The sequence below is a fragment of the Telopea speciosissima genome, chromosome 1 (assembly GCF_018873765.1).
Source record: "Telopea speciosissima isolate NSW1024214 ecotype Mountain lineage chromosome 1, Tspe_v1, whole genome shotgun sequence".
NCBI classification, from domain to species: Eukaryota; Viridiplantae; Streptophyta; class Magnoliopsida; order Proteales; family Proteaceae; genus Telopea; species Telopea speciosissima.
In genome coordinates this window covers 79,730,133-79,754,393 of record NC_057916.1, presented here as the reverse complement: position 1 = coordinate 79,754,393, position 24,261 = coordinate 79,730,133, and the positions used below count along the sequence as shown (strand labels likewise).

The following is a 24,261-nucleotide window of genomic DNA, read 5'->3' as shown; positions in this document are numbered from 1 at the left end:
GACCTTGCTCTATAAACCCATTGACTAGACATTATACATTCTCAGGTTCTACTGAGAGGCAGGGCTGCAGGAGTAGTAGATAGTCTAATCAGCTTCATGCAAAAGTAGGTTTCTGCTTCTGTTCCTGTTATATAATCCTCTTCCAGCTCGTTCAACAATCCTAGACCTGCAACATGGTTTGATCACTCTTATTTATGTTCTTATGTGGAACACGCTTCTTTGGCTGCTTAGAAGCCCACGTAATGTGGCTCAACTCACCTGTGCAGACAAAAGCCTTTTAGAGAAAACCTCTGAAAACCATTTAGTCTAAATTTCTCTTCCATTCCATAAGAAAGACTAATGAAGATTCTCTAGACTCCAGTTTTGTGTCAGCAACTTAAGGAGAGGCATATTGGAACGCTCCAAAAGGTGCCTTGAAACAAAGCAATTTATTCAACAAGAGAGACAATGTTTATCCTATAATAGCCAACCTCCTTTCAGTTTTGTAATCACTAATACCAGACACCTAATGGACTAAGGGGAGTTTCCTTATCAAGAAACCTATGCAAGGAGCACAAGCGATACAATACACTCCACACCTAGAGTGGAAATGCAGAAAAATGATTGCAATGGTCTCTCGTTTGTGACAAGGGGAAGGGAATGTAGAAAGGCAGAATAAATGAATTATCGCCAAGGTTCGAAAACTCGGGTCTCGGTGCCAACTTGGACCCTTGAAAAACCGAGTCGAGTCGAGATCTCGCCGAGTTGGTGCACTTATTTTTTTCTCGACTCAAAGCCTCATCTCGGTGGGTTTTAGACCTAGTTTGGGTTTGAAACTTAGTATGCAGTCTATTTTAAGTCATTTAAACACAATGGCACTATCAGATTTTGCAAAAACAAAGTCTAAATAGGAGTTTCAGTTAGTGGGAAAGCAGGACAAACACTTACTTATGCTAGAAACCAGGACAAACACTTATGCTAGAAACCAAGATAGACACAGGACAAACACACTTATTTATGCCTAATATCATTTAAGTAAATACTTAAGATATTATTCATAAATAAACAAATACCCCTATTTGAATCCAATAAAAATAGTTAAAAAATCAAATTCCAAAAGGAAAAAAAGTCAACCCCCCAGTTCAAGAACAAAAACTGGATTTTCGACGGTAGGTGCAATTTTCAACTTTCTAATGCTGGGGTTTTTCTCAAATCTAAAAATTCTATAAATCTTATTATGGTAAAACATTGCTAGAAACCAAAAGTGCGGTAAAATATTCATTTGTTTTGATATCCAAAAATATATTTTCATTCAGAGCGATTTTGACAGCATTCTCGCACACCGAATTAAGTTTGACCAGTACATAACTCCTTCAACAAGTCTAAGATTGCTTAAATCTGATTTATATTGAAGGAGTTATGTACCGGTCAAACTTAATTCGGTGTGCGAGAATGCTGTCAAAACCACTCTGAATGAAAATATATTTTTGGAAATCAAAACAAATGAATATTTTACCGCACTTTTGGTTTCTAGCAATGTTTTACCATAATAAGATTTATGGAATTTTTAGATTTGAAAAAAACCCCAGCATTAGAAAGTTGAAAATTGCACCTACCGCCAAAAATCCAGTTTTTGTTCTTGAACTGGGGGGTTGACTTTTTTTCCTTTTGGAATTTGATTTTTTAACTATTTTTATTGGATTCAAATAGGGGTATTTGCTTATTTATGAGTAATATCGTAAGTACATTACTTAAATGATATGAGGAATAAATAAGTGTCTGTCTTGGTTCCTGGCATAGATAGGTGTCTGTATACCAAGAATTTCCAGCAAGATCTCGAGATCTGGCACTCATATAAAGGACCTACATGGGCATTTTCCTATGTCAAACCCCGAGATCTCGGCGAGATATTGGCATTTTGAGACTCGTAGGCAGTCTCGTCTTGGGATTTCGAAAAACCGAGAAACTCAGCTAGATCTCGGCGAGATCGCGAGTTCTCGAACTATGATTATCGCCAAACCAAACGAAGATCAAAACTTAACCTCAGTCTTAAGAGGGCTAGGTTAAGAGGGGGGGGGGAGTGGGGAGGAAATGAGCTTTCTTTCCTCTCAATAGAAAAAAAAGGAGAAGCAACAATCGAGTTGAGCCCATATTCAAGTGATTGCAAAGAAGAGTCAACAGATTTCAAACACAATGAAAAGCACTTCATTTCAAGACCTTTCATGGTATGATAGTCTAAAAGGTAATTTTGGCAGATTGGGAAACCAAATCTTGATACCATAGGCTTTCTTGGTGTAAACTAGGTTATAGAAGGGGGGGGGGGGAAATAAGGCCGAATCTAAGCCTTCTTTTACCCAATTAACGGGCCTCTTAAAAAATGAGAGATAAATTTATGTATTCAGTCAAGGATTATCTATAACTGTTTCTTTTTCAAGGATTATATGTAATGTAACTGAACCACTCTTTCATGCTTTGAGATATCCAACAAATATGGAGACAAGTAAAGAAATATTTGAATTTGGCTTTAGTTTGGTTCAGGTTATCCAATTTTCTTTTGATCCTCAGTTCAGGTTAATCTTATGTTACTTTCTTGAGAAAGTAAATACTTGAATTTGATTTATTTTTGTCCACCACTCATGTCATTTTTTGGTTTCTGCACCACCCTGCCTTTCTGGTTGTATATTCAACATTTCAAATTTATCAATGAGTTGTGTCAATGGGGGGAAATTTTGGTACAAAGCGCTACAAACATCTGTTACTATTTGTCATTCACTGAGGTGCTATTAGTATCAGATTGGAAAGCATGTTTTTTCAATTACTATTGATGATCTTTCCTGGATGAAGTATAGATGCATTTTCTGGTGCATATCTTGTGCTTCCTATTTGTTGATGACAAAACCCCGTTGGTTAATCAGGTGTGGGAAGCAGCATCAACGGCAAAGTATGAGGTAGCAATCAAACAGAAGCTATGTGATGATCTAAACCACCTGGTATGTGTAGTCAGTCTTACTCTTACATTTGGATTTTGATGAGGGTAGCTGAATGTAAGTCAAGTTGCTTCTCTTTACTTGAATAGGTTCAAGAAAGCAGTACCACTCAATTTTCTAGTCTGGACTCTGGAGGAGCTGAAAAACGACTTGAATCTTTGAACCCAAGCAGGACTTCTGTTTCTGTTGCACATGTAAGTGTTCTGTTTATCTCTTTGAATTATCACGCTTATCTCTTTCTTTGTATCTTTCAGTTTACCAGTGTATATTACATTTTTTTCTAGTTCTTTATTATTATGTAGTTTATGTGCATGTGGAATAGGGAAAGAAAACCTAAGCTCAACCTATTAAATTATGTACCATGTTTCCTGTTAACATACAAATGGGATAAAATCAGAAGGTCTGATGCACATTAATTATGACTCTATCTATATGTAATAGCATCCAACCAGATAACCTAGAACCATGCATAGGCTGTTCCAAAGGGGATGCCTTGCAAACTTACATATAAGGCTCAAAAACTGACTCAAACACTAAAAAGGAAAGGCCTAACTCAATCCTTAACTAATAAGGTAACATAAGCAGACTAGGAAACTAAACTAATGAAAGAAATTGACTCGAAACAGGACTTTAACTAACTAATGAAGTGAATCCCGTTTTCTACTTTCTGCCCATATTTTAAGCCCATTACAAAGAAAAATCCCTGGGATCAAAGGCCCAACACATACATAATCCAACCCAAGGGTTATCCAATAAAATTTGCTCTTAATGTGACTTATCTGCATCAATTCTGTTTGTGCTGCAGCTATGGCATAAAAGTTCATTGGTATCATCTTAGTAGGTACCATATTGAAGCTTCCATTGTTCCCCCTTATATTGTTGGTCAATGCCTTATCATCATTGTGTTATTCCAGATTTACCTGCAGCTGGTAATGTCCAGACGAGATGAGAGCCGTCTGCTCCTTTGCCAATTCTCACCTGTACATTACCGTTGATTTAATCAAGCAGGCAAAAATTACCAACTAACTTTGGTTTTTGTATTCTCTGGCTATTAGGGTGAATTATTGTCTTGAGTACTATATACAAATCTGTCTTTCAAATGCAAAATTTAGATGGTTGACCTCAATTTCAAAGGGTACCATTTAGACGCTTCCGCCATAACTCTACAGTTCAAAAGTAAACCTGTTTGGATAATAAATCACATTTTATTCACCTCACTTGGATAGACAGATGGAATAGACTTCAAACCTTGCAGAAGCAAGTCCTACCGACCGATCATGTTGTTGTGCTCATTGGATCAAGTTGATGTTGTCCTACAAGATCCAGCAGTGTCCTGTTTAATGGTGGATCTGGACTTTGCATCAAGAACTGCACCCTGGACTACTTTCGTAACCTTGATATTCAGCATCAAATCCATAGTTAAGGTGTAAATAATTGTCCAGAAATCGGAAATCTATGATTTCAGATATAATGTAAAAGCAAAAAGTTTTCTTTTACTGTGGGCGATGGGAAACTCAGTCCTAATGCGAATTATGGAACGTACTCATCAACTTGGTTGTGTAACTTATTAGAACAAAGCAACTGGAGAATGGGAGCTTCAAATATGGGGAATTGGCAGCAGGATCATCCTCATGCTGAATTGGCAGCAGGATCAGCCTCATGCTGAATTGGCAGCAGGATCAGCCTCATGCTGAATTGGCCGGAATTGACCTGAATCATAAAAATCTAGTGTGGATCGGCCACTCCGGATTGGCATGACTCAGGACCGGGGTTATAGAAGAACCCACACCCTACTCAGTGGTCTAAATCTTTATAGGAATTGCGTTAAATGTTTTTTAAGTTTTTGAAATTTTTAATATTTTCATTAAATATTACTTTTAAAAATAAATAAAGTTGAGAAAAACAAGGTTACAAATCTATTAACACCTCAAGGGGTGTCCATGAGAAAATCCCTTATAAAAAATGCACCTTTTAGCAGTAGGAAAGAGGGAGGGAAGAAGGGGGGGTGGGGTTTGGTTTGAGACGAACCAACCAGCTTTTGTAAAATCTGGTTCATCCTATGCTGTAGGGATCAAACTGAACTACAGAGAACTGGGATTAAGGCAATCCCTAAATCTAAAACATAGATCAGGTTGTGAGCTGTACCATTGTGGCTACTGATATATTTGTTTCAAGAATGCACGCCTAAATTCAATCTATCAGCTGCAACTAAGGGTTCGAATTGTAAACCAAAGCCGTTTATTGAAATCGAATCAAACCTTTTAAATCAGAGCCGATAAATCTTTTACTAATTTGGTTCAGTTTTGATATTAAGAATTGAAACTGTTTTTAAATGGTTGGGTTTTGTTTTTAATAAGTGAAACAATTTAAACCGTGGATTATTACATACTAAACCGATTACAAAATGGTTTGTCCCAACATTCTATAATCACTCTGTAATGATTTGTAGTTGATTTAAATCATGTAAATTACTTTAAATTGTTTTTATTTCTTAAATCAAAACTTAAGCCTAATATCATGGTTCAAGCCTTGGAGTATAGATTTTTTTTTTTTTTATCGGGATTCAAAAATAGAATCGTTCTCAATTGGACCCAAAACTGTTAACTAGAACAGACAACAAAATGAAAGCCAATAAAAACCATTTAATTGGAATCTTTTTATTAATTGGTTTCAATTTATAACATTTGAATAATTTAATCAATAATTCAGTTTTGATTTCTATCTTTCACGCTGTAAATCGAACCAAAATCAAATCAATTAATCGAAACCTAACCGATTATAACCCTTAACTGTAACTTAGTATATGATTTTTTTTTTTTTTAAAAAAAATATGAAGAGAACTAATTCATTCATTGGGTCTACGAAGTCATGAAACTCGATTAGAATTTTAAACTGAGACCATCATGACTTTCAAATTTGGAACTGAGGAAACAGGGATTGAAATAAATATGGAGTTCATCACTACCCCTGACGGCTTTCACCACTTTGTTCACTGGAACCAACTTTTGTCAGTTACTGTAATAAATAATACTACAATGTTGATGATAACAGAGACGGCATAAAATTTCTCTCAGGGATCAAGTGGTTGAGACTCTGGAAGAAAATTTATAGTATCATCATGGCTCATGGATAAAAGTGTCACCCCTGGTCACCAATTTTAGGTTTCCTTTTCCTTTAGAATTAGAATTCATTCATCCACTTTTCAAGTAAGAATGGTGGTGGGGTAGGGTCAAAATTATAATTGGATTACATCAACGATCAGTTTTTTGTTTTTTGTTAATACTTATCATAGATGATTTGATCGAAAACATTCAAGATGATGTTCTTTGACGTATGTATTTTTGTTGGATAAAGACAAGCAAGATTTAACGCCAAGTTGGAATTATAGAGATCAATCTGGGAATCAAAGGGGTTTTATAAAAAGTAGAACGAAGATATGATATATGATGTGTAACTTTAGTTACATACTAGGATAGATAATTAAGTGGTGAAAATTGATGAGAGAGAGATTCCACAAAGTGATTATTTTAGGTTTCTAGGTTCAATAAAAAAATTAAGAAGGTGTTATATAGAGGATGATGTTTCACAGAGAATTAAAATAGGATAGATCAAGTAGAGAGGTGAATCTAGAGTGTCGTGTGATTGAAGTATTTCTTTAAAACTTAAAGGAAAATTTTTTAAGATAGTTATATGATTGACTATGATGTATGGTACGGAATGTTGGGCACTTAAGAAACATCATATTGATAAATTCATTGTAGCAAGAGATTTTTTTTTATTTTGGTAAAAATTGTAACAAGAGATAAGGATGTTGCAATGGATGAATGGCAAATCTAGGAAGCATAAAGTAAAGAATGATCATATTAGAGCTAATTTGAGAATAACTCCAATACATGATAGGCTACAAGAAAACCGTTTGAGGTGATACGTCCACGTTCAACGGAGGCCTTTGGATGCTCTAATACGGAAGAGTGATTTGATTCAGATTAAAGGAACTGAATGAGTCAGAGATAAACCTAAAATGACCCAAAGATAATCCCCTCGGCAACAAGACGGCCACCGTGCCTACTTATGCACTAAACCTCTGTCACAACTGCCAACTGACTTGAAACTAAGTGATGGCTGGCCCAAGGTGAGGATAGTGGGATTCGAACTTAGGACGTCCGAGTTTACGGTTCACCCCAGCTTGCCACTGAGCCAACACCCCTTGGGTTTTAGTTGTTTCCCACTCAGTTAATATAAAGCTGAGTTGTTGTTGTTTATATATTGAAATCCATGAAAAGCATTGCTAAATCATCACTTCACCTAGGATTTTAAAACAAACAAGGAATTGGTATCACAATCATTTTCAGCCGATTTTCCGATTCTGTTTTGGATCAGCCAGATTATGTTTGAACCTTAGAAATGTTGCATGGATCACCTGCTCTAAAACACTAGGAATCGGTCAGAATCTGCTTGAACCCTAGAAACCTTGCATGGATCTGTTTTGTTTTTTTTTTTTCTAAACCCGAATGTTATCTGGGACCCGGGGGAAGCCCCTAAAGCTTTATTAAAAATAGGAAAAAGAAAATAATCATAATCAAAATACAAGGGGGGGGGGGGGGCACTTAACCCGACTTACCCCAGCCTAAAGAGAACAAAACGGATCACTCTCATACTCGAGCCTTTCAAAAACAAAAACAGAAACCCAAACCCCATACAGAACACCAACTAAACTCGGAACACTGGTAAACCACCTTTATCTTCTCTGATGATGCGAGAAAGGTCAGCAAGAAGCTCCCTTTGCAACCGGTAAACTATTTTTTCCAAAGAAAAAACAGAACGCTGCATGGATCATCTGTTCCAAAACACTCGGAATCAGGATTGTATTTGACTGATTCACTCGATCCAGTGTCAATTTTTTAAATCCGTACTTCCTCTAGATGTCTTCTTGTTCTCATCATGGAATCATGCTTTCTAATTGCTGGTTTTCGCCCTGTCACAAGGTACACTCTAGATCTTCTCCCTGCTTGGTTTCATTTCTGCTTCTTCCTGGCATATATATTCTGTCATATATACCACCACAGATGCTCTCTGATATATGTATATGTGCTCCTAACTTTCATCAAAATTCAAAATAGGTTTTGATTTACAGCAATCCTGAACTGAAACTGGTGGGGTTGGTTGATTAGTAATATAGATTGTATACACCTAAAAATGAGTCCCCACTCCTCCCCACCCCACCCATTAAAATTAATTTGGGTTGTTCTTTTCAATCTGTGCAACTGCAATTACAACATATATATAAGTAGCTATATATATTACTGTCCTTGCCTGCTTCCAACCTACCACTCTGACAAGATCTGGCCTCAAATCCAACCCACTTCATTCCACCAAGAACACCATGATACCCCACTCTGTCACCAAGAAGAAGAAGAAGAATGATGGACTATGGTACTATACAATGCAAGTCTCCAATCGTCAACAGCATTATACAAATCAAACCGGAACCAATTGCTCTCTAGGTGATAAAGGAAAATAAAAGTCTAAAAACTCCACCTTCGACATTGCCATCAGCAGAAATCATAAAGTCTAAAAAAATCATGACAAATATCTTATATACATAAAATATTAATATCCATAATTTTTGAAAGCCCTTTTTTATAGAAATAAATTTTGAAGGCCTTAACTTTGTACTAATCCCCTCCCTTCCCATAAAAAAATTTTTTTGAATTTTGGATGAATTGAAATAGATCACAAATACTGCTAGTAGAAATTAGAGCATACCATTCTTGGAAAGAGGACATATCCATATATCTTTAGACGAATTTTATGACAAAAGAATTTAGAAAATAACTCTTGAAATATAGGAAGGAAAAATAAATTTATTAAATTAGCATTCCATTTTTTGTAGAGTAGGACTACAATTTATAAAAAGGACCTACTTGTAAGCCCAATTGTATGAACTAAGAACCAGCTCATTGCTTCGTATTATCAGGATCCAAGGGCCTGCCTGAAGGCAAGAATGAAGGAACTAGTCAATTGAATATCTATCTATCTCTCCGGCTCCTAGTTGTTTTGCCAAAAGAAAGTATGTCTTGGGCTTTATAGCGATTTCAATAGTAAGTGAAGCAAGAGAAATGGAGAATTTGGCTTTCCCATGTTGTAGGAGATGGAGAGTGGAGAGATACAATAGTCAGAAAATAAGAAAGTAATCTGTGTGTGTGGGGGAGGAAGGCGGGGAGAAACGTCTACAACTGCAAAACTTATTTTATATACTATTGAGGGTTCTATTTTTTTCGTTAATAGGAGTTTCAGGTATGGGTTTATATGGTTCCAACGAACCAATATTAAACTTTGAAACATCGACTAAACTATCATATCTTGTGGCATTGAAAATTATATTCTATTTTGAATTTTTTATTGCTTATAATGTAAAATCATTGATTATGCCTTTACATATATGTTTAACGGATACCTACGATAAAGCACATTGCGTACATGTATACTTCTAATAGAAATCTTTAAACTTATTCGACAGTTTGATCTATTTTCACTCTTTGATTTCAAGATTTGTTTAGAGTTCAAGGGCCCATGCATGAATCTCAATAAATTTTTAACATGTCAACCTAACTTAAAGAAAGAGAAAAAAATTAGTATCTCTGTCTCTCATATGGGTTCCACAATTAGAGGAATTGCTTTCATAAATGATAACGGTACAGATTTACTGATACAAATAAAAATTGAAAATGTCGGCCATGTGAGCAGATTGAATTGAAACCCCAAAAACATATTTTATACAAATTTGGATGGATATGCCTACTTATATTATTATTACTTAAAATAAAATACTAACTGTAACGTCTATACATCCATTTGAATTTCCCGCTCTGATCATCCTTTCACCACCATCACCACCACTTCCCATTCTGAAATTATAAATTTACAAACAAGTCAGCAGAGCACATCACTTAAAATTATGGAATATTCTTTATGAATATATGAATTTCATGATTCCGTCTGTCAGTAACGGTAACTCCTTCCGCGTCTTCACCTGTGTGAACTGTGACGGCCGTCACACAAACCCGCGTGGCAGGGAACCCATTCAACACCACTCGAGAGTCGAGAGTCGAGAGTCGAGACAGAAAATTGATAGTTCTCCCTCACAGTCGTTATCTCTTCACACGTGGCTATCACACCTTCGAAGCTTCGCTCGTGTCAATTGGGGCCCCACCCCAACTAATAGCATCTAGTCACGTGATACCCCATGTGACACTGTCAGACCCCAGTCAGATCCTGTTTCTTCTCATCATTGTTTGGCAGTTTCCAGTTTCTGTACGGAACGGAGTCTCACCCTCACTGAGGTCATCACCATCATCACCCATCAATAAGGAAGCTTCGTCACAGCGTTTACAGAATCAAGAACGGATCGCCGATCCGATCTCGATTCGGAGGCTGATCCGAATCGACCAGGAGTCTGGGCCCGATCCTCTACTGGACGAAGACGGCAGCGGTCTCATGGAGGAGTGAATCGAGAATGAGACGCTCGATCTCAAAGACTATCGATTCACCTTCTTCAGAGTAAAGGTGCAGCGTGCGCATGTTATTGTCCGGCAGATCCTTCTCGACTAGGGCATCGATATCTTGTAGGATTTGGCAGTTGGCGGCAGGGAAGCTCTGAATGCGAGACCAAAGGCGTTCCAAAAGCTGCAAACTCGTCGTTTGGGTGTCCTTCGGAGAAAACCCACCATGATCGATGCAACGGAGCCATGGTTTCATGTTCAGATATGGTCTCAGCTCGTCCACCAGAATCTCATCCACCAATTGGAACATCAGCTTTCTGTTACAACGATGCCTTAACAGACACAGATCATCAAATTCTCCTTTGTCGTCGTTTTCATCTTCTTCTTCCTCAAATTTGGAGGAATGGAAGGAATGTTCGAGGTGGTGGAAGATTATTGGGTTGAGAGGGTGGCACGGCGAATACCATCTCGTTATAGAAATAAACGAATCCCTGAAAATCCCCGTACTTCTTAGTATTCCCTTTACGTACCGGAATTCCGCACCACTACCACCACCGTTCCTGCTGCTACTGTTATTGTTGTTGCCCTTGTTGTCGTCTTGGTGGGCGAGCGCCTTCGTCCCTTCTTGTTTCTTGTTCCGGCTCAAACAACTAGGTAACTGTGAACTCCGTTTTGATCCTTGGGCTACCTAAAACAAATAAAAAATAATTCAAAATCTTAATTTTGTTCACAACAATTTTAAGAGAGAGAGAACGAAACAGCGAGATGGATACCGGTTCTTGCTGTTCTTTCTTGAGTAGAACGACGGAGGGAACGGTGATGTTAACAAGGTCGTTTGATAATGGAGTTTTCTTGCATTTCTTGTTTGAGAGATTAGCTTGTGTTGCTGGAGATGCCCGAACAAATGCGTCTTCTCTCTTGTTACGAACTGTTTCTGAAATTTTCGGAGACTTTGTAAGACGTTGAGTGAAACGTTCGCTGCTGCTCCCCTTCTTTGGTTTCCTTGGAGCTTTTGGCTGTGGTTGGTTATCTACAAATGCTTGTGATGGTTTAGGTGGTGATGGTGTTGGTTGGGATGGCGAGATTTGGAGAGGTTTCGATGAAGGTCTTGGGCTGTGTGAGCTTTGATCATTGCTTGTTGAGGTCGTCGTGACTGGTTTATGCTTGGGCTCCAAAAACCTTAGCCGTGGAGAGCATGATGGGGTCGACTGTTTGCTTGGGATCGATTCATCTCCCATCTTCGTAACACTAACACGCCTTGTTTTCTGGCATTTGATCGTAGGACTATCACCTTCGTTCGCTCCATTTCTGGTGGTGTTTGTAATGTCCTGACCCATTTTTCTTCTTCCAACACTGTCTTTAACCTGTTTGACGATTTGCCGAGCATAGTGACTTGGGCTTCTGTTCTCATCTCCATTCCTCCACTCTTTCTTTCTCGACTTAGTAGAATAAGGCGAGTAAGAAAATGAGTTTCTGGAGGTAATTTCTTCTGGTAGATTCATTAGATTTTCTTTGTTGATCTGAAGAGATAGCCTGGGATCTGCATCTGCTGATCTTCTAGCCGTAGATATCCTTGGAGTATCTGGCAAAGAACGACTTCCCGTGATCACTTCGTACCTCACTTCACTCTCCTTGAAATTGATGTTACTGCTGCTTCTGCAGTGGTGAGTTCGTCGTGATCGAAGATCTCTCTTCACTGCTGCACAAGCAATTTTCTCTTCCAGATGATTCTCTTGGTTAGACTTTCCTCTTAAGCGTGTAGTACTGATATGAACTGAAGAGGAGGTTGTGGAGGATGAACAGGAGAAAGAAGGAGAGAAACTATCAGGCAAGAGATCGAGACCCATGAGACGAGCCACTAGATTTGGGGTCTTAGTAGTTGCAGGAGAATTAATGCTGGTCTCTAAAGAGAATTTTTCTTCCATTTGTTCTTTTGTCTCTCTTCTTCTTCTTCTTCTTGCATTATCAACCTAATTATAGATAAAACAACCACAGAGATAAAATAGCAAATTTGAGAACCCATCCAAAATAGATAGAAAAACAGAATTCCTCTAAATTTCTCTTACTGGAAGATTCAAGTTGCCTTCTTTCATGATCGAAGACAATGGCACAGTTCTCATGCAGAGACCCTCCTCTGATTCCAAGCTATTCCTTGGAGCTTCTGCACCTAAATTACACAAAACCCACGAACATTAAATTTCAAAAATCTCGTCTTTGTCTTGAAAGGGAACTGGTATTGTGGGGGGGGGGGGGGGGAAGTATTTACCTTTGAGGATTGTGGGGTCTTCTTGAAGAAATGAGTTAGGGGTCTTGAAGCAAGGTTGGTGTAAAGGAAACTGAAATTGATGGAAATCAAAGAGATGAAGTACACCACTCATGCAACCTGAAGTAGTCTCCTTCTCTGTTCTTCTAGTGGTTGTGGTTCGACTACCCCAGGACCACTCTCTACCCATTGCTTGCTTGCTTGCTTCCTGAATCCTGACGATTTGCTTTACTCTCACTCTTTTAAGACAAGTAAGACAAGAGAAGAAAAGGAAAAGAGAGTAGCAGGAAAAAAAGGCTTTAAAAGAAGAGGAAAAAGAAGAAGATCTTAGTAGAAGAAAGAGGACAAGACAGTAGGAAATCTCAGATAAGCTTCAAAAAACCTGACTGAGAATCTAAGTTGAGAGCTGAAAAAGAAAAAGTTGCAGAGAGAAGTAAAAAATCCTGAAGAGCGCAAAAAGCGGATCCATTTCGTTGATAGAGGAAAGACTTAAAAAGATTAAAACTTAAGTAAAGCGAAGAAGAGATCAGTGGAGCTACACAGAGAGTTTGATTTTTTGGGTACAACAAAAGGGTGGTACTCCAAATATTATTCTCTCCCTCCCTAACTCTCTCACCAACCGAAACAGACACCCTCAGCAACTTAAACATTTCTCAGGCATCGGGAATTGAAATCTAAATCAAGGAAATGCAGGAGGATGACGAAATGACCACGCTCTCTCTGCTCACTTCAACCTGCCAAAGGATTCCCTTCCTCTCCACTCTCTCACCACTACTCCTCCACACAACTCAAACCATCCTCACTCTACAGACTCTACTGTATATAAAAATATGAAATTCGCAAACGTTCACAAAGTGCGCACAAGGATTTATGTGGTTGAGTGATGGCAGCGATAAGGTTGTTCTATTGTGATCAAGTGGTCATGGGTTTGAGTCTAAAAACAGTTTTTCTGTGAAAATAGGGGTGAGGTTGAATACATTATGACCCTCCCACGCCACGCAATGGCAATAGCATATGGATTGAGTAAAAACTCATAATTAATCGGCCCATACGACAATAGTACGTTTTAAATAATCTGGCGTAATAAAACACATATCGCAATGATACGATACACGTTTAATTCGTGTTTTAATTCGGTTGCTCTATAAAAGTACAGGAGTAAAATACGGGTTTATCCTAATAAAAATCAAAGAGCAAACTAATTTTTTTGTAACTAAATTCTAATCTATTATGCCCAAAAAAAAATTTTCCATCTCCCAAAAGAAATAGAACTCAGTGATTCTTCCAAGTATTTCAGCTTTGATGAATCCAAATTCCAAATTAACACAAACCTTAAGTAGAGATTCGAGAAAATAATAAGGTCAGAAGCGAAGCAAAGAAAATATCAATTGAAGAAAAGGAAAAAAAAAAAAGAAAAAAAAAGAAAGGGATTACCCTGCACCATGAATCGAAAACAACTAACACAAATAAAAAAAATAAAAAAAAATCCTAGTTCATGAAGAATTGCAGATCAACAGAGAGAGAGAGAGAGAAAGAAAGAAAGAAAAATGAAAGATACCTGGATTTGATGGTTATGAACTAGAACTAGAGTCTTCGAGGTTGATCAGAGTACTAGAGTGCTTTCCCTCACTGTGAGAGTAGATGGTTTGCTAGAGCAAGAGTTTTCGGGTTTCAGGTTTAGGGGTTTTTTGACTGGATTTTGGGCTTTTAGGTTTTAGATTTTAGTTTTTTTTTTTTTTTTTTAAAATTAAAACTCATAAATATGTGATTAATATGACAATTAATATGACAGTTAATACGATGTTTATTTAGAATCACATATAAAATTATACTACTTGATAGAATACAATAAGAGTCAAATTATTAATTTATGTGGTCGGATACGACAATTAATACGTGAACTTACTAACTATGGATATTAGTGGAGAATAGGGAGTGAGAAAGAAGAAACTCCCTGAACTCCTAGCACACCAAAAAAACAAAGACAAAGCTTCTTAAAGTGGTGGTAGAGCAAGATTCGCATTCAATTGTCCGGGTTTTAATTATAATGTTCACAAGCACAAAAACAACATACTACACGAGCACAAATGGAAAAGGTCTTTACTCCACCGAGGAGCGGTAGCCGCTACATCCGATAAATTTTGTAATAAGATTCTTTCGTTACCAAAATTCTCTTCATACATACCCACAATTACAAAAGAATAAATATTCAATTTTCTCTCCTATTTTATTTAGTACGCCGATTAATTTGTATACAAACACTCAATGCACACAATGATTAATCTAGCTCGATAAGATCATCTATGTCCACGATGAGATGATATCTGTATCACTATCACTGGAGACTAGGGTTATAGTCGCTCATCTTTATGTCTCTCTATGCAAGAAATGTATATGACCTCTTAACGGAATACAAGACATCAAACCCCCAACATCTACTGCCCTTATCCTCTTTGGGGTTTATTTTAAAAAAAAAAAAAAAAAAAAAACCACCCTTGTGTCGAGTGTCATGGTCATCACTAGGGATCTGCAAATTTTAAGTTGGGTGCGTATCCCTCCTCCTCTCGAGGGATGTCAATTATCTTTTTGAATTTATAAAATCTTTTGTCCCCTGAAGCCCCTACACAATACAAAACGTCGCCAGAAGGATTCTCTATATCCCCAAAAGCCACAAGCCAAAAGCCACAAGCCATGACCTGACCTCTCTTCCCGAGGGTTATCAACTTATTATCAATATCCTTTCCTTATTACTTCATTTTCCCCTACTTTCTACAGTTATTTTGTTTTCTTTTTTCTTCTGTTGTTGTTAACGTAACAAAGGAAATGAATAACTTACCATAATAAGTTCTATGATAGACATCACCAATGATCTGTCACCTTCATCTCAATTTTTTTGTATGTTTTGTTTGTATTGGAAAACTTGTCTTTATTGGGGGTAGTTGAAGAATGGATCGATCTGCTAAGCAACCAAAATGAAAATTGATAGTTCGGTCGATCGATTCCATTTTTGAGATACTTATTGGATTCTAATTTCTAAGGACAATTCTAGCCCAGAATCCAGAATCTGAATTTCATCAAAACAAGCATATTAGAAGAGCACAGATTGAGAGTTGAAGTCCCGAGTGCAAATTAATATGATAGAACCCCCAGCAGATGGGTTATTTGAATTTTGACGGTTCATAGGTTGCTCTATTGTGATCAAGAGGTTATGGTTCGAATCTAGAAACAGCCCAGGGGTACGGTTGCTGCGTACATTATGATGCTCCTCAGACCCACTGTGGTGGGACCCTCTTACACTGGGTATGCATGCCCTTTATTGTTTATCAAAAAAATAAGAAAAAAATAAAAACGGATTGGTCAGATTGGGTGGAGCTGATCACTTTTAACTATTGTGTCTGGTACAGCTTAATTTCAGGAATCTGGGTAAGGCCTTCAATGATAGTTTATGAAGGACTGAAGTGAAGGGTAAAGGCTGAAGGGTTCATCATAACTCATACTGTACCAGTTTCCATTCCTTTGTCTTGTTGCAGGGAAGCAGAATCACAGGGGTCCCCATTTCTGTCACTTTGTGTGGTTATGAGGTATGGGCCATATTTCATCTCATTTTAATTACCTGGCCACAGTGGACGTTCCTGGCAATTACCGTCGCAATGAGTTGAAATAGCAGCAGCAACAACGCAGGAGAGTGAAGGAAACTGGAAAAGGAGAAAAAAAGGAAGGAAGAAACAACACAGAAGAGTCAAGACTCAAGAGTAATAGTACTATTTGAAATTCAAAGCAGGTGATGATATCGCATTGAGTGGCCTTGAGAAAGGAGGGATTCAGGACAGTGGCAGTGACCACTACTGACTTTTTTGTTTTGATAAACTGACAATGCTCTTTATAAAGCGTTATTGACACCCTGCAGAAAAACCCACATCGGACGCTCTATTAGATCGGACCAGGATATCTCTGTAGTATGGCCGGTTGTGTGGTGCACATCTTATGGCACAGCAGAGGCCACGTGGCACATATGGCACAGAAAAACCTGTACTGTGCAACCAACGCAGCCCAGCCTACAAGTCTCATTCTCATTTAGGGGTGTAAGTTTGGCACTGGGAACCCTAGTCTGGTCCGCTGGAAATATATCCTCTCAATTGTGCTGTAGTGCCCGGTGCACCACACTTAAGAATCCTACCGTAAGCAGTACACTACACTTGAGAGGATGAAAATCCTTGTCCGCTTGAAGTAGCCCTTAGGAGTCAGGGACTCAGGGCTAGGTTTTTCAGCCTGTAGAAAGGGCCTAGGTTGGGATTTTCAAAACCGAGGTCGTGCCTAGGCTGAAGCTTTGGACTGACCCCGGCCCACCCCAACTTGACCATGATTTTATATATTTATTATTGGTCAAATGTTCTCTATGCCAGGGGTGTAGCTTGCGCCTAGACACATGGGGGTGGGCGAAATGATCATCCTACCCCTGAATGGCAGGCCCATGTGTCTAGGCGCAGGCTGCACTACGGCACAGGGAACATCAGCCCTTTATTATTATAAGGGAAAGAGAACGCCAGTCGATCGCATAACGTATGCCGCCCATGCACCCAGACACAAGGACGCACGAAATGACCGCTACACCCCTGATCATTTCCATCTTTTCAAGGGGGTGTGGCTGTCATTTCGCATACCACTTTGTCTGGGTAGCGTTCTTTCTCCCTTATTATATATTACATTTAAGGCTTGAAGTTTTTAAGATTATTGTTAAGAATGATTGATGTTGATGATGTCTATTTTTTTTTTAAGTGCATCTAAAAACACAAATGGCAAAACAAAAAAGGGGGTAGGAGTGTCAGCCAAGGTCAATCAGGCACACCTAGCCCATCCCGACCTGATCAATATCAATTTGGGTTGGGCTGGGCTGGGCTGGGGTTTAAAAAACCCGGCCTTGTTTCACTCATCCATTGATTTAAAAATCAAAATAGATAGAGCAAATGAGTCTATTCGAATTGAAATTGACCAAACCGCCAATGATTCATACAACATATCTAGGGTTGAGACAGAATCTGACTAATTCCAACAGATCCAGAACGAATTTAGATCGAAATCAGACTGGACCCATTTAAGCTACAATAATATAAAATGGACCCCAGGAGCTATTAATGTGGTGACTTCAATTTTATGTACCAATTGTTCAAATGGACCTTATGCCCTTTCGGTTGTTATGGTGGTTGCCTACAATTAACCTACAGTTTCTTCTCTTCTTCTTCTTATTCTTTTTTGATCTTTTATGAGAGGGCATTACCGACTTTAAACAATCCAATCCACCTATTGATGGAGAATTTAGTTCTGGGCCGACATGCAACAACCAATGATTAGTGGTCCCATTTCTTGGAGTGCCCTTCAAGCAAAAGCCCATCAACATCTCTCAGTTTCTTGATGGGCCTAATTTCTTCCTCCCCAGGGAACCCCAACTTTGAACGCCACAGAGAAGGTTCATCCGGACGGAACTCACTGAGACCTGACCTGACATTAAGTAAAGGGAAAAAAAAGGCCACCCGGTCATATGCAGTGGCGTGTACCTGTGCCCAGCATCGAACAGGTCAAGGGGCTAAGTGACTCTCGAAAATTGTCTTTTGTATTGCGTCAAGCGAAATGACATAGAAAAGATCATTGCTTGAAGAGTTTCATTGTCTAATTTTCGTACCCGGCAGTGTCTGGGCACAGCTGCATGCCATAGCACACGACCGGGTGGCGTTCCTTTTCCCATAAGTAAAATATTATTTTCATCTTTCAACTCTATTCCTTTACCGCATCCAATGGACTAATTCTAGGGTTGTATTTCTGTCTCGAGCCGAGGGAGTGTTACAGATGTGAGATGATTAGATGAGGGCCAAAAAGCCCAGTGTAGGAACAAAAAAACATAAAAAAGCTTGAGGCTGCTTTGCAAAAGTGGGTAAATATAGATCACTTTTAGGGATTGGTAACGGATCGTTGGAATCATCTGATTTGTATTAGTATCGACGGTCAGTGATACTGATTCTAGGACGATCCCATATTGGTGGATCAATACGGATCAAGGTTAAAAGGGGAAAACCATTTTTTGTTCAAAACCAAGGCCAAATTTGTTCGTTACGGGCTGATCCGGATCAGTATTGGATCGATATTGATCAAGATTGATCCCATATCTGATATTAATTCCTAAAACCGTGATACAGATAGGAGCTAAATGGGTGAAGTAGGAAGATACTATTAACTGGCAAAGTATATATGGTCGGCGAAATAGATAAGCTTATTTGGTTAGCTCAAAAATCTAACAGATGACTTGTTAGGTGTGGTCTAAATTTTGTGGATAAAAAGATCCCAAAATTCATACTTATATGTAGAGTTGTGGACCAAATGAAGTTTGTCAAGTGGAAAATTAGAGATTTGAAAATCTAAGACTATGGGAGTGTGCATATTAGTTAGTGATCAAAGTACCACATGCGTGCATGGACATACATGGTTGGATGAATATCAATACACGGCGGGGGTGGGGGTGGGGGTGGGGGTGCGGGTGGGGGGGGAGGGGAATATGAGTAAAAGCACCACATGCATGCATGGAATATACATGGTTGGATGAATATCAATGCTTAAGTGGGGAATATGGTTGAATTTGAGTCTAAAATTTGATGAGTAACAAATCCAAATTGTCCATTGTCAATCAAACAACAAAAAATTATTGCATCATTATGCCATGTAACGGAATTAGATGAGCCAGTAATTAGATAATTAAGCTTACCTAAGAGAAGAGAAGAGTTTTATGTAAATATGTAGACATAATCAAAAATATCTTTGATGGCGGGGTGACTAATGTAAGAACTGTGGGCGGACAAGGTTGTGAGTTCCCAATAGGGTTGCAAGTTTGGCCCTGTCGGCCCGAACCCGCCCTGGCCCGCCCTAAGCCCGAACAAGGCCTGGTTTGAGATATCTGGCCCTGAGGGCGGGTCAGGGCTGAAAATTTCTAACCCTAAGTCAAGGTCGGGTCGGGTTAGGGTTGAGGCCTCAAGCTAAGCTTGGCCTAGCCCGGCTCGACCCTGATTTAAGTCATACTATAAAATATATATTGATATAATATATACATTATAAACTTTAAATGTCACATACATTTTTTTTATATAATATATTATATATGAAGGCAATAACTGATATAATACTTTTTATTATAGTGCTATTTTGTGTAAAATTGACAATATTCTCCCCGGCCCATTCCAACCCATGCATTTCTTTCTCCTACCCCATGATCAGGGTCAATCAGGGTCAGCCCGGCCCGACCCTGAGGGCGGGTCAGGGTTGGATTTTTCTGGCCCTGAGTTAGGGTAGGGTCGGGTCTGGGCCCAGCTAAGGGGACATAGGGTTGGGCTAGGGTTCTGTAAAGCCCGGCCCAACCCGACCCTGTTGCAGCCCTAGTTCCCAATCTCAATTGAGTTACATCAAGGATCGACCTTAAGCCCATATTTGTTCGTATTCATCATGAATGATTTAACAAGAGACATTCAAGATGAGGTCCCTTGGTGTATGTTTTTTGCTGATGATATTGTTTTGATGGATGGGACAAAAACAGAGATTAATGCCAAGTTAGAAGTAGGGAGATCAACCTTAAAGTCAAAAGGATTTAAGGCAAGTAGAACAAAGACGAAGTATATGTCGTGTAGCTTTAGTCACACTAGGTCACTAGGATGGATAATGAGGCTATGAAAATGGACGAGAGGGAGATTCCACAGTGGTTTATTTAGGTACCTAGGTTCGATCATAAATAAGGAAGGTGAGATGTTGTAAATTAAAATAGGATGGTTGAAGTGGAGAGATGTGTCTGGAGTGTTATGTGACCAATGTATTCATTTTAAACTCAATGAAAAATTTTATAGACCAGTCATACGATAAGCTATGATGTATAGTGCGGAAAGTTGACTGGTAAGAAGCATCAAATGGATAAACTAATTGTTGCGGAGATGAGATTATTAAGATGGATGTGTGACAAATCCTTGAAGAATAAATTGATGAATGTCCATATTAGAGCTGATTTGGGAGTAACTACAATTCATGATAAGCTACGAGAAAATTGATTGAGGTGGCACGACCATATTCAAAAGAGGTCATCGGATACCCCAATTCAGAAAAATGATTTAATTCAGATTGACATAGCTAAAAAGAACCAGGGGCAGGCCTAAATTAATCCTAAGAGAAGTGGTGGAGAAAGACATGCTTAACCTAGGCCTTGTATCAAGTATGACATTGAATGAGCAAGGATCCATATAGCCGAACCTATTTAGTTGAGTATCTACACTAGATCGTGAAGTAACAATTTTCCCTTTTATCATACATGACTCTGAATATGTACGAATTTGTACTACATGACAGCTTCTTGTGAAAATCTACTACCCATTTAGTAAGAGTTTTGAGCTAAACAAACTTTGCTCATCTAGAGAACCCTCTCCAAAATGGTCTGCCTAGAAACACCTTTAGACTTCAGACTCAAAACGCAACCCTAGAATTAGCCATTTATGTGGTAAAGAATAGTTCCAAGATAATAGGTAAAAAGTCTTAGGTCAGACGAAACCACAAACATTCCTGTAGTTTTCAAGTTGTATCAAGAGTCCAAAATACGTTACTGGGGCTTTGAAAAAGAGAGAAGCAAAGTAAAGAAACCAACTTCTATTCGTCTGTTTCTAATAATTGATTTCCATCTGCCAAAGCAACCTATTAATAAGAAGAATTGGCAGCTACAACACTAGCTAGTTTATTCAACACCAAGTACTCGCTTAAAGATATTCATAAATCTAATCTAACAGTTGGGATTGGCCACATCAGCCCTCTTTATAATCAAAATGAAGCCTCATATATGTTGAGTGATACAGAGGATCTACTTTGGAAGCTAGGTGATAGAGATTTGATTGCTTCAAAATCCATGGCCTGGGGTGGAACTTGGGCTTGAAAAACTCGAGCCACCCAAAGCCAGCCTAAAATTTCTAGGTTTGGACTGGGTTTTTTCAACCGATAGGCCATACTTGGATCCAAAATCCCTCATCCAAAGTCGGAATAACCCGAAAGCCCAGCCCGGCCCAATTGCACCATCATCTTCTTCCCCTTACAAAGAAGAAAATCCAATGGGTTATTTTGAAGACCAGTTTTTTGTTGGGAAAAAAAATTCTATGTTGGGTAGTGTACCATTCACGCCCAGACACAGAGGGGCCCGAAATGATAGTCCTACCCCCATGAAAGACAAAACTTCTTACCCCCATGATGCCATTGGGTGTGCTCTCATTGGCCCCCATGCTCATGACACTCCCCCATAGAGAACATCAACCCTTTTTATTTAGGGAAAATGTTCTTTGTGTGTATGTTGGGGGAGGGGGGAGGTTGGGAGGCCATGCCTAGACACGGGGTAAAATGACTGCCCTGTCCCCCTGAAAAGCGGAATTTTTGACCCCTGAGATGCCATAACGTGTGCTCTCATTGGCTATCGTGCACGTATGGCCCCTGTGCTCCCCCCCCACAAAGAACACTCTCCTTTTTATCTATTAAGAAAAAAATTGGACACACCGCCGATGCAGTAAGTTAGGGCCCATGTGTGTCTCTCTTCCCCTTTAAATGACCCCCTTGCCCTTTCTGTATGATTCCTCATCCCACACCAATGGAGGTCATTTCGTACAAGAGAAGCCCATGTATGAACACTTAATAATAAGTCGTTATATCCACCCCAAAAAAAAAATTAATAATAAGTCGTTATCATTTTTAAAGGTTAATCTCCATGTAACCAAGCCTAGCATATAAGACAAAGTATCATAGTGAGATTAATTTAAGAGAAGATTAAAGAGGTGGGATTAAGAAAAAAGAAGGTTTAAGAATAAATATCTGTCTGCTTTCCTCCAATTTCATTATTGAATTTATTGGAGACAACATAAAGTTTAAAATTTAAATACACATTAATTAGTTTTCACATAACTAATTAATATCCAACCCTACTACCAATCTTTTGAAGTTCTTCCAACAATGGTTTCTATTTACAGAAAAATAGCTGTTAAACTGTAGTGGATCTCAAGCACCTTCATCTGCTAATTTTTACTATTTGTTGCTGTAAGCTTTGTTGCATCTCAGACCCTCCTCTGGAAAATCTTGATTCCATGAAATCAAGCTAGTAGGGGGAAAGCAACATGAGCAATCCTCCTGACACGGGTCTGGTCTAATCCAGTTCTCTGCGAATAGTTCTTGGCCGAGTCCTTCACTACTACCTCCATCAGAAGGTGCTACTGCATCCTCCAATGGTCCCCAACATTCCACCCTATTGAACTCTGCAATATTTGAGTGAAAATAAACCCAAACCACAGCCTCTTTCAACAATTCTGGGTAATTATTGAATAGATTCCCATCTCCATGAACAAAAGCTTTCAATACCTGTTTCATGTGGTTCAAAAACCTATTAAAACAAACAAATAAGAATCCAAGACTTTTGATTTGTTGGGCTCTGTTATAGTGTGTACCACAGGGAGCTCTTTGGAGAAGATGAAATATCTGAGCTTGGCAATAAGATTTAAAAGGAAATGACCTCCACTTATGTGACAGTGAACATGGAGAGACATCTTTCCCTTAACTTTTTTCCATTCTGCAATCACTTCGTCCCTCTGTAACCTGTTATACCAACCCTGTAGCTGCAAAACAGAGCACCAGATTTTTGTCTTTGTTGAAGATCCCCTGTTTTTCCCCCATAAAATTAATTAAATCATTCTGAAGGATACCCAATTACCATAAATGGAATTGAGAGATACCTGCGCATTGTTGATCGATTGAGAGATAGCGAGGGTGAGTTTAGAGGTAATGTCACTGTGGGTGAGCGTATAAGTTCTCGGAAGATTTCCTGGATGTTTCTTTTCATCTACTCCTAAGAACAGTACCTTCAGCTTCGATGCTTCGAAGATCGCTGGCCCAAAAAGCCGTGCAACCTGATCAAAGTAAAACCCCTCAAGAAATTAATTAAAACTTCAAGGAGAAACAAATGAGAAATCCCAAAAGGAAATTTTACCGGAACAAGTGATCGGTTCTTCCTGGGCTTTTTGTCATAGATGAAGAGAGAACCCTTTTGTTCCCAGAGAGATGGTTTCAGTTGTGAGGGGAGTGGGAAGGTAGATGCAGAACCCATCTCAGAATGAATCAAATATGCGTCTAATTAGTCTTCTGGGGACTGAAAGCTCCGATCTTGGAGGAGTAGAGAGGAGGCTATGACTTAAAGGTCACGGGTTGGACTGTTTGGCTGTGTTTAGAGAAATTTTTGCTTTTCTTTCTTATTCGCTTTTGCTTTGCTTGCGTTGCTACTTTGATTTGCTTCGCGTTTACTGTTTGTCTTTAATAATTTGATTTTGGTGGGTGGCGGAAGTGACTATAGAGGAAAAGGGAAAGGCGGATGCGTGATGAAAGGGGGATTGGTTTTGCGCAATTTCGGTGCGGCAGTGCACATAAAGACATACGTGAACGTACCCATCGTGTGCCAAACACTTCCGATGCTTTTGTTTTCAAAGATATCCTT

General features: G+C 38.9%; 1 protein-coding gene and 1 pseudogene across 1 annotated transcript; both read right to left on the bottom strand.

The window, feature by feature from the left end:
* Nucleotides 1–10,423: 10,423 nt before the first annotated feature.
* Nucleotides 10,424–13,519, bottom strand: LOC122655274. Its single transcript, XM_043849483.1, has 5 exons — nt 12,735–13,519; nt 12,523–12,635; nt 12,220–12,438; nt 11,242–12,186; nt 10,424–11,156 (listed from the first exon to the last, which is right to left on the bottom strand). Exons 1-5 carry the CDS (start codon nt 12,919–12,921, stop codon nt 10,437–10,439), a joined length of 2,184 nt encoding a protein of 727 aa, XP_043705418.1. The 5' UTR covers nt 12,922–13,519; the 3' UTR covers nt 10,424–10,436.
* Nucleotides 13,520–22,756: 9,237 nt separating this feature from the next.
* On the bottom strand, nt 22,757–23,967 carry LOC122642272 (annotated as a pseudogene).
* Between the last annotated feature and the right edge of the window lie 294 nt (nt 23,968–24,261).

What these genes read in the sequence shown, in the direction of transcription:
- LOC122655274 (XM_043849483.1), bottom strand. Translation starts at nt 12,921, where the DNA reads ATGGGTAGAGAGTGGTCCTGGGGTAGTCGAACCACAACCACTAGAAGA. An exon ending in ATCTTCCAGTAAGAGAAATT is followed by an intron (nt 12,439 to 12,522) that starts TAGAGGAATTCT and finishes ATCTATAATTAG; the next exon opens with GTTGATAATGCAAGAAGAAG. An exon ending in ATATCAGTACTACACGCTTA is followed by an intron (nt 12,187 to 12,219) that starts AGAGGAAAGTCT and finishes AATCATCTGGAA; the next exon opens with GAGAAAATTGCTTGTGCAGC.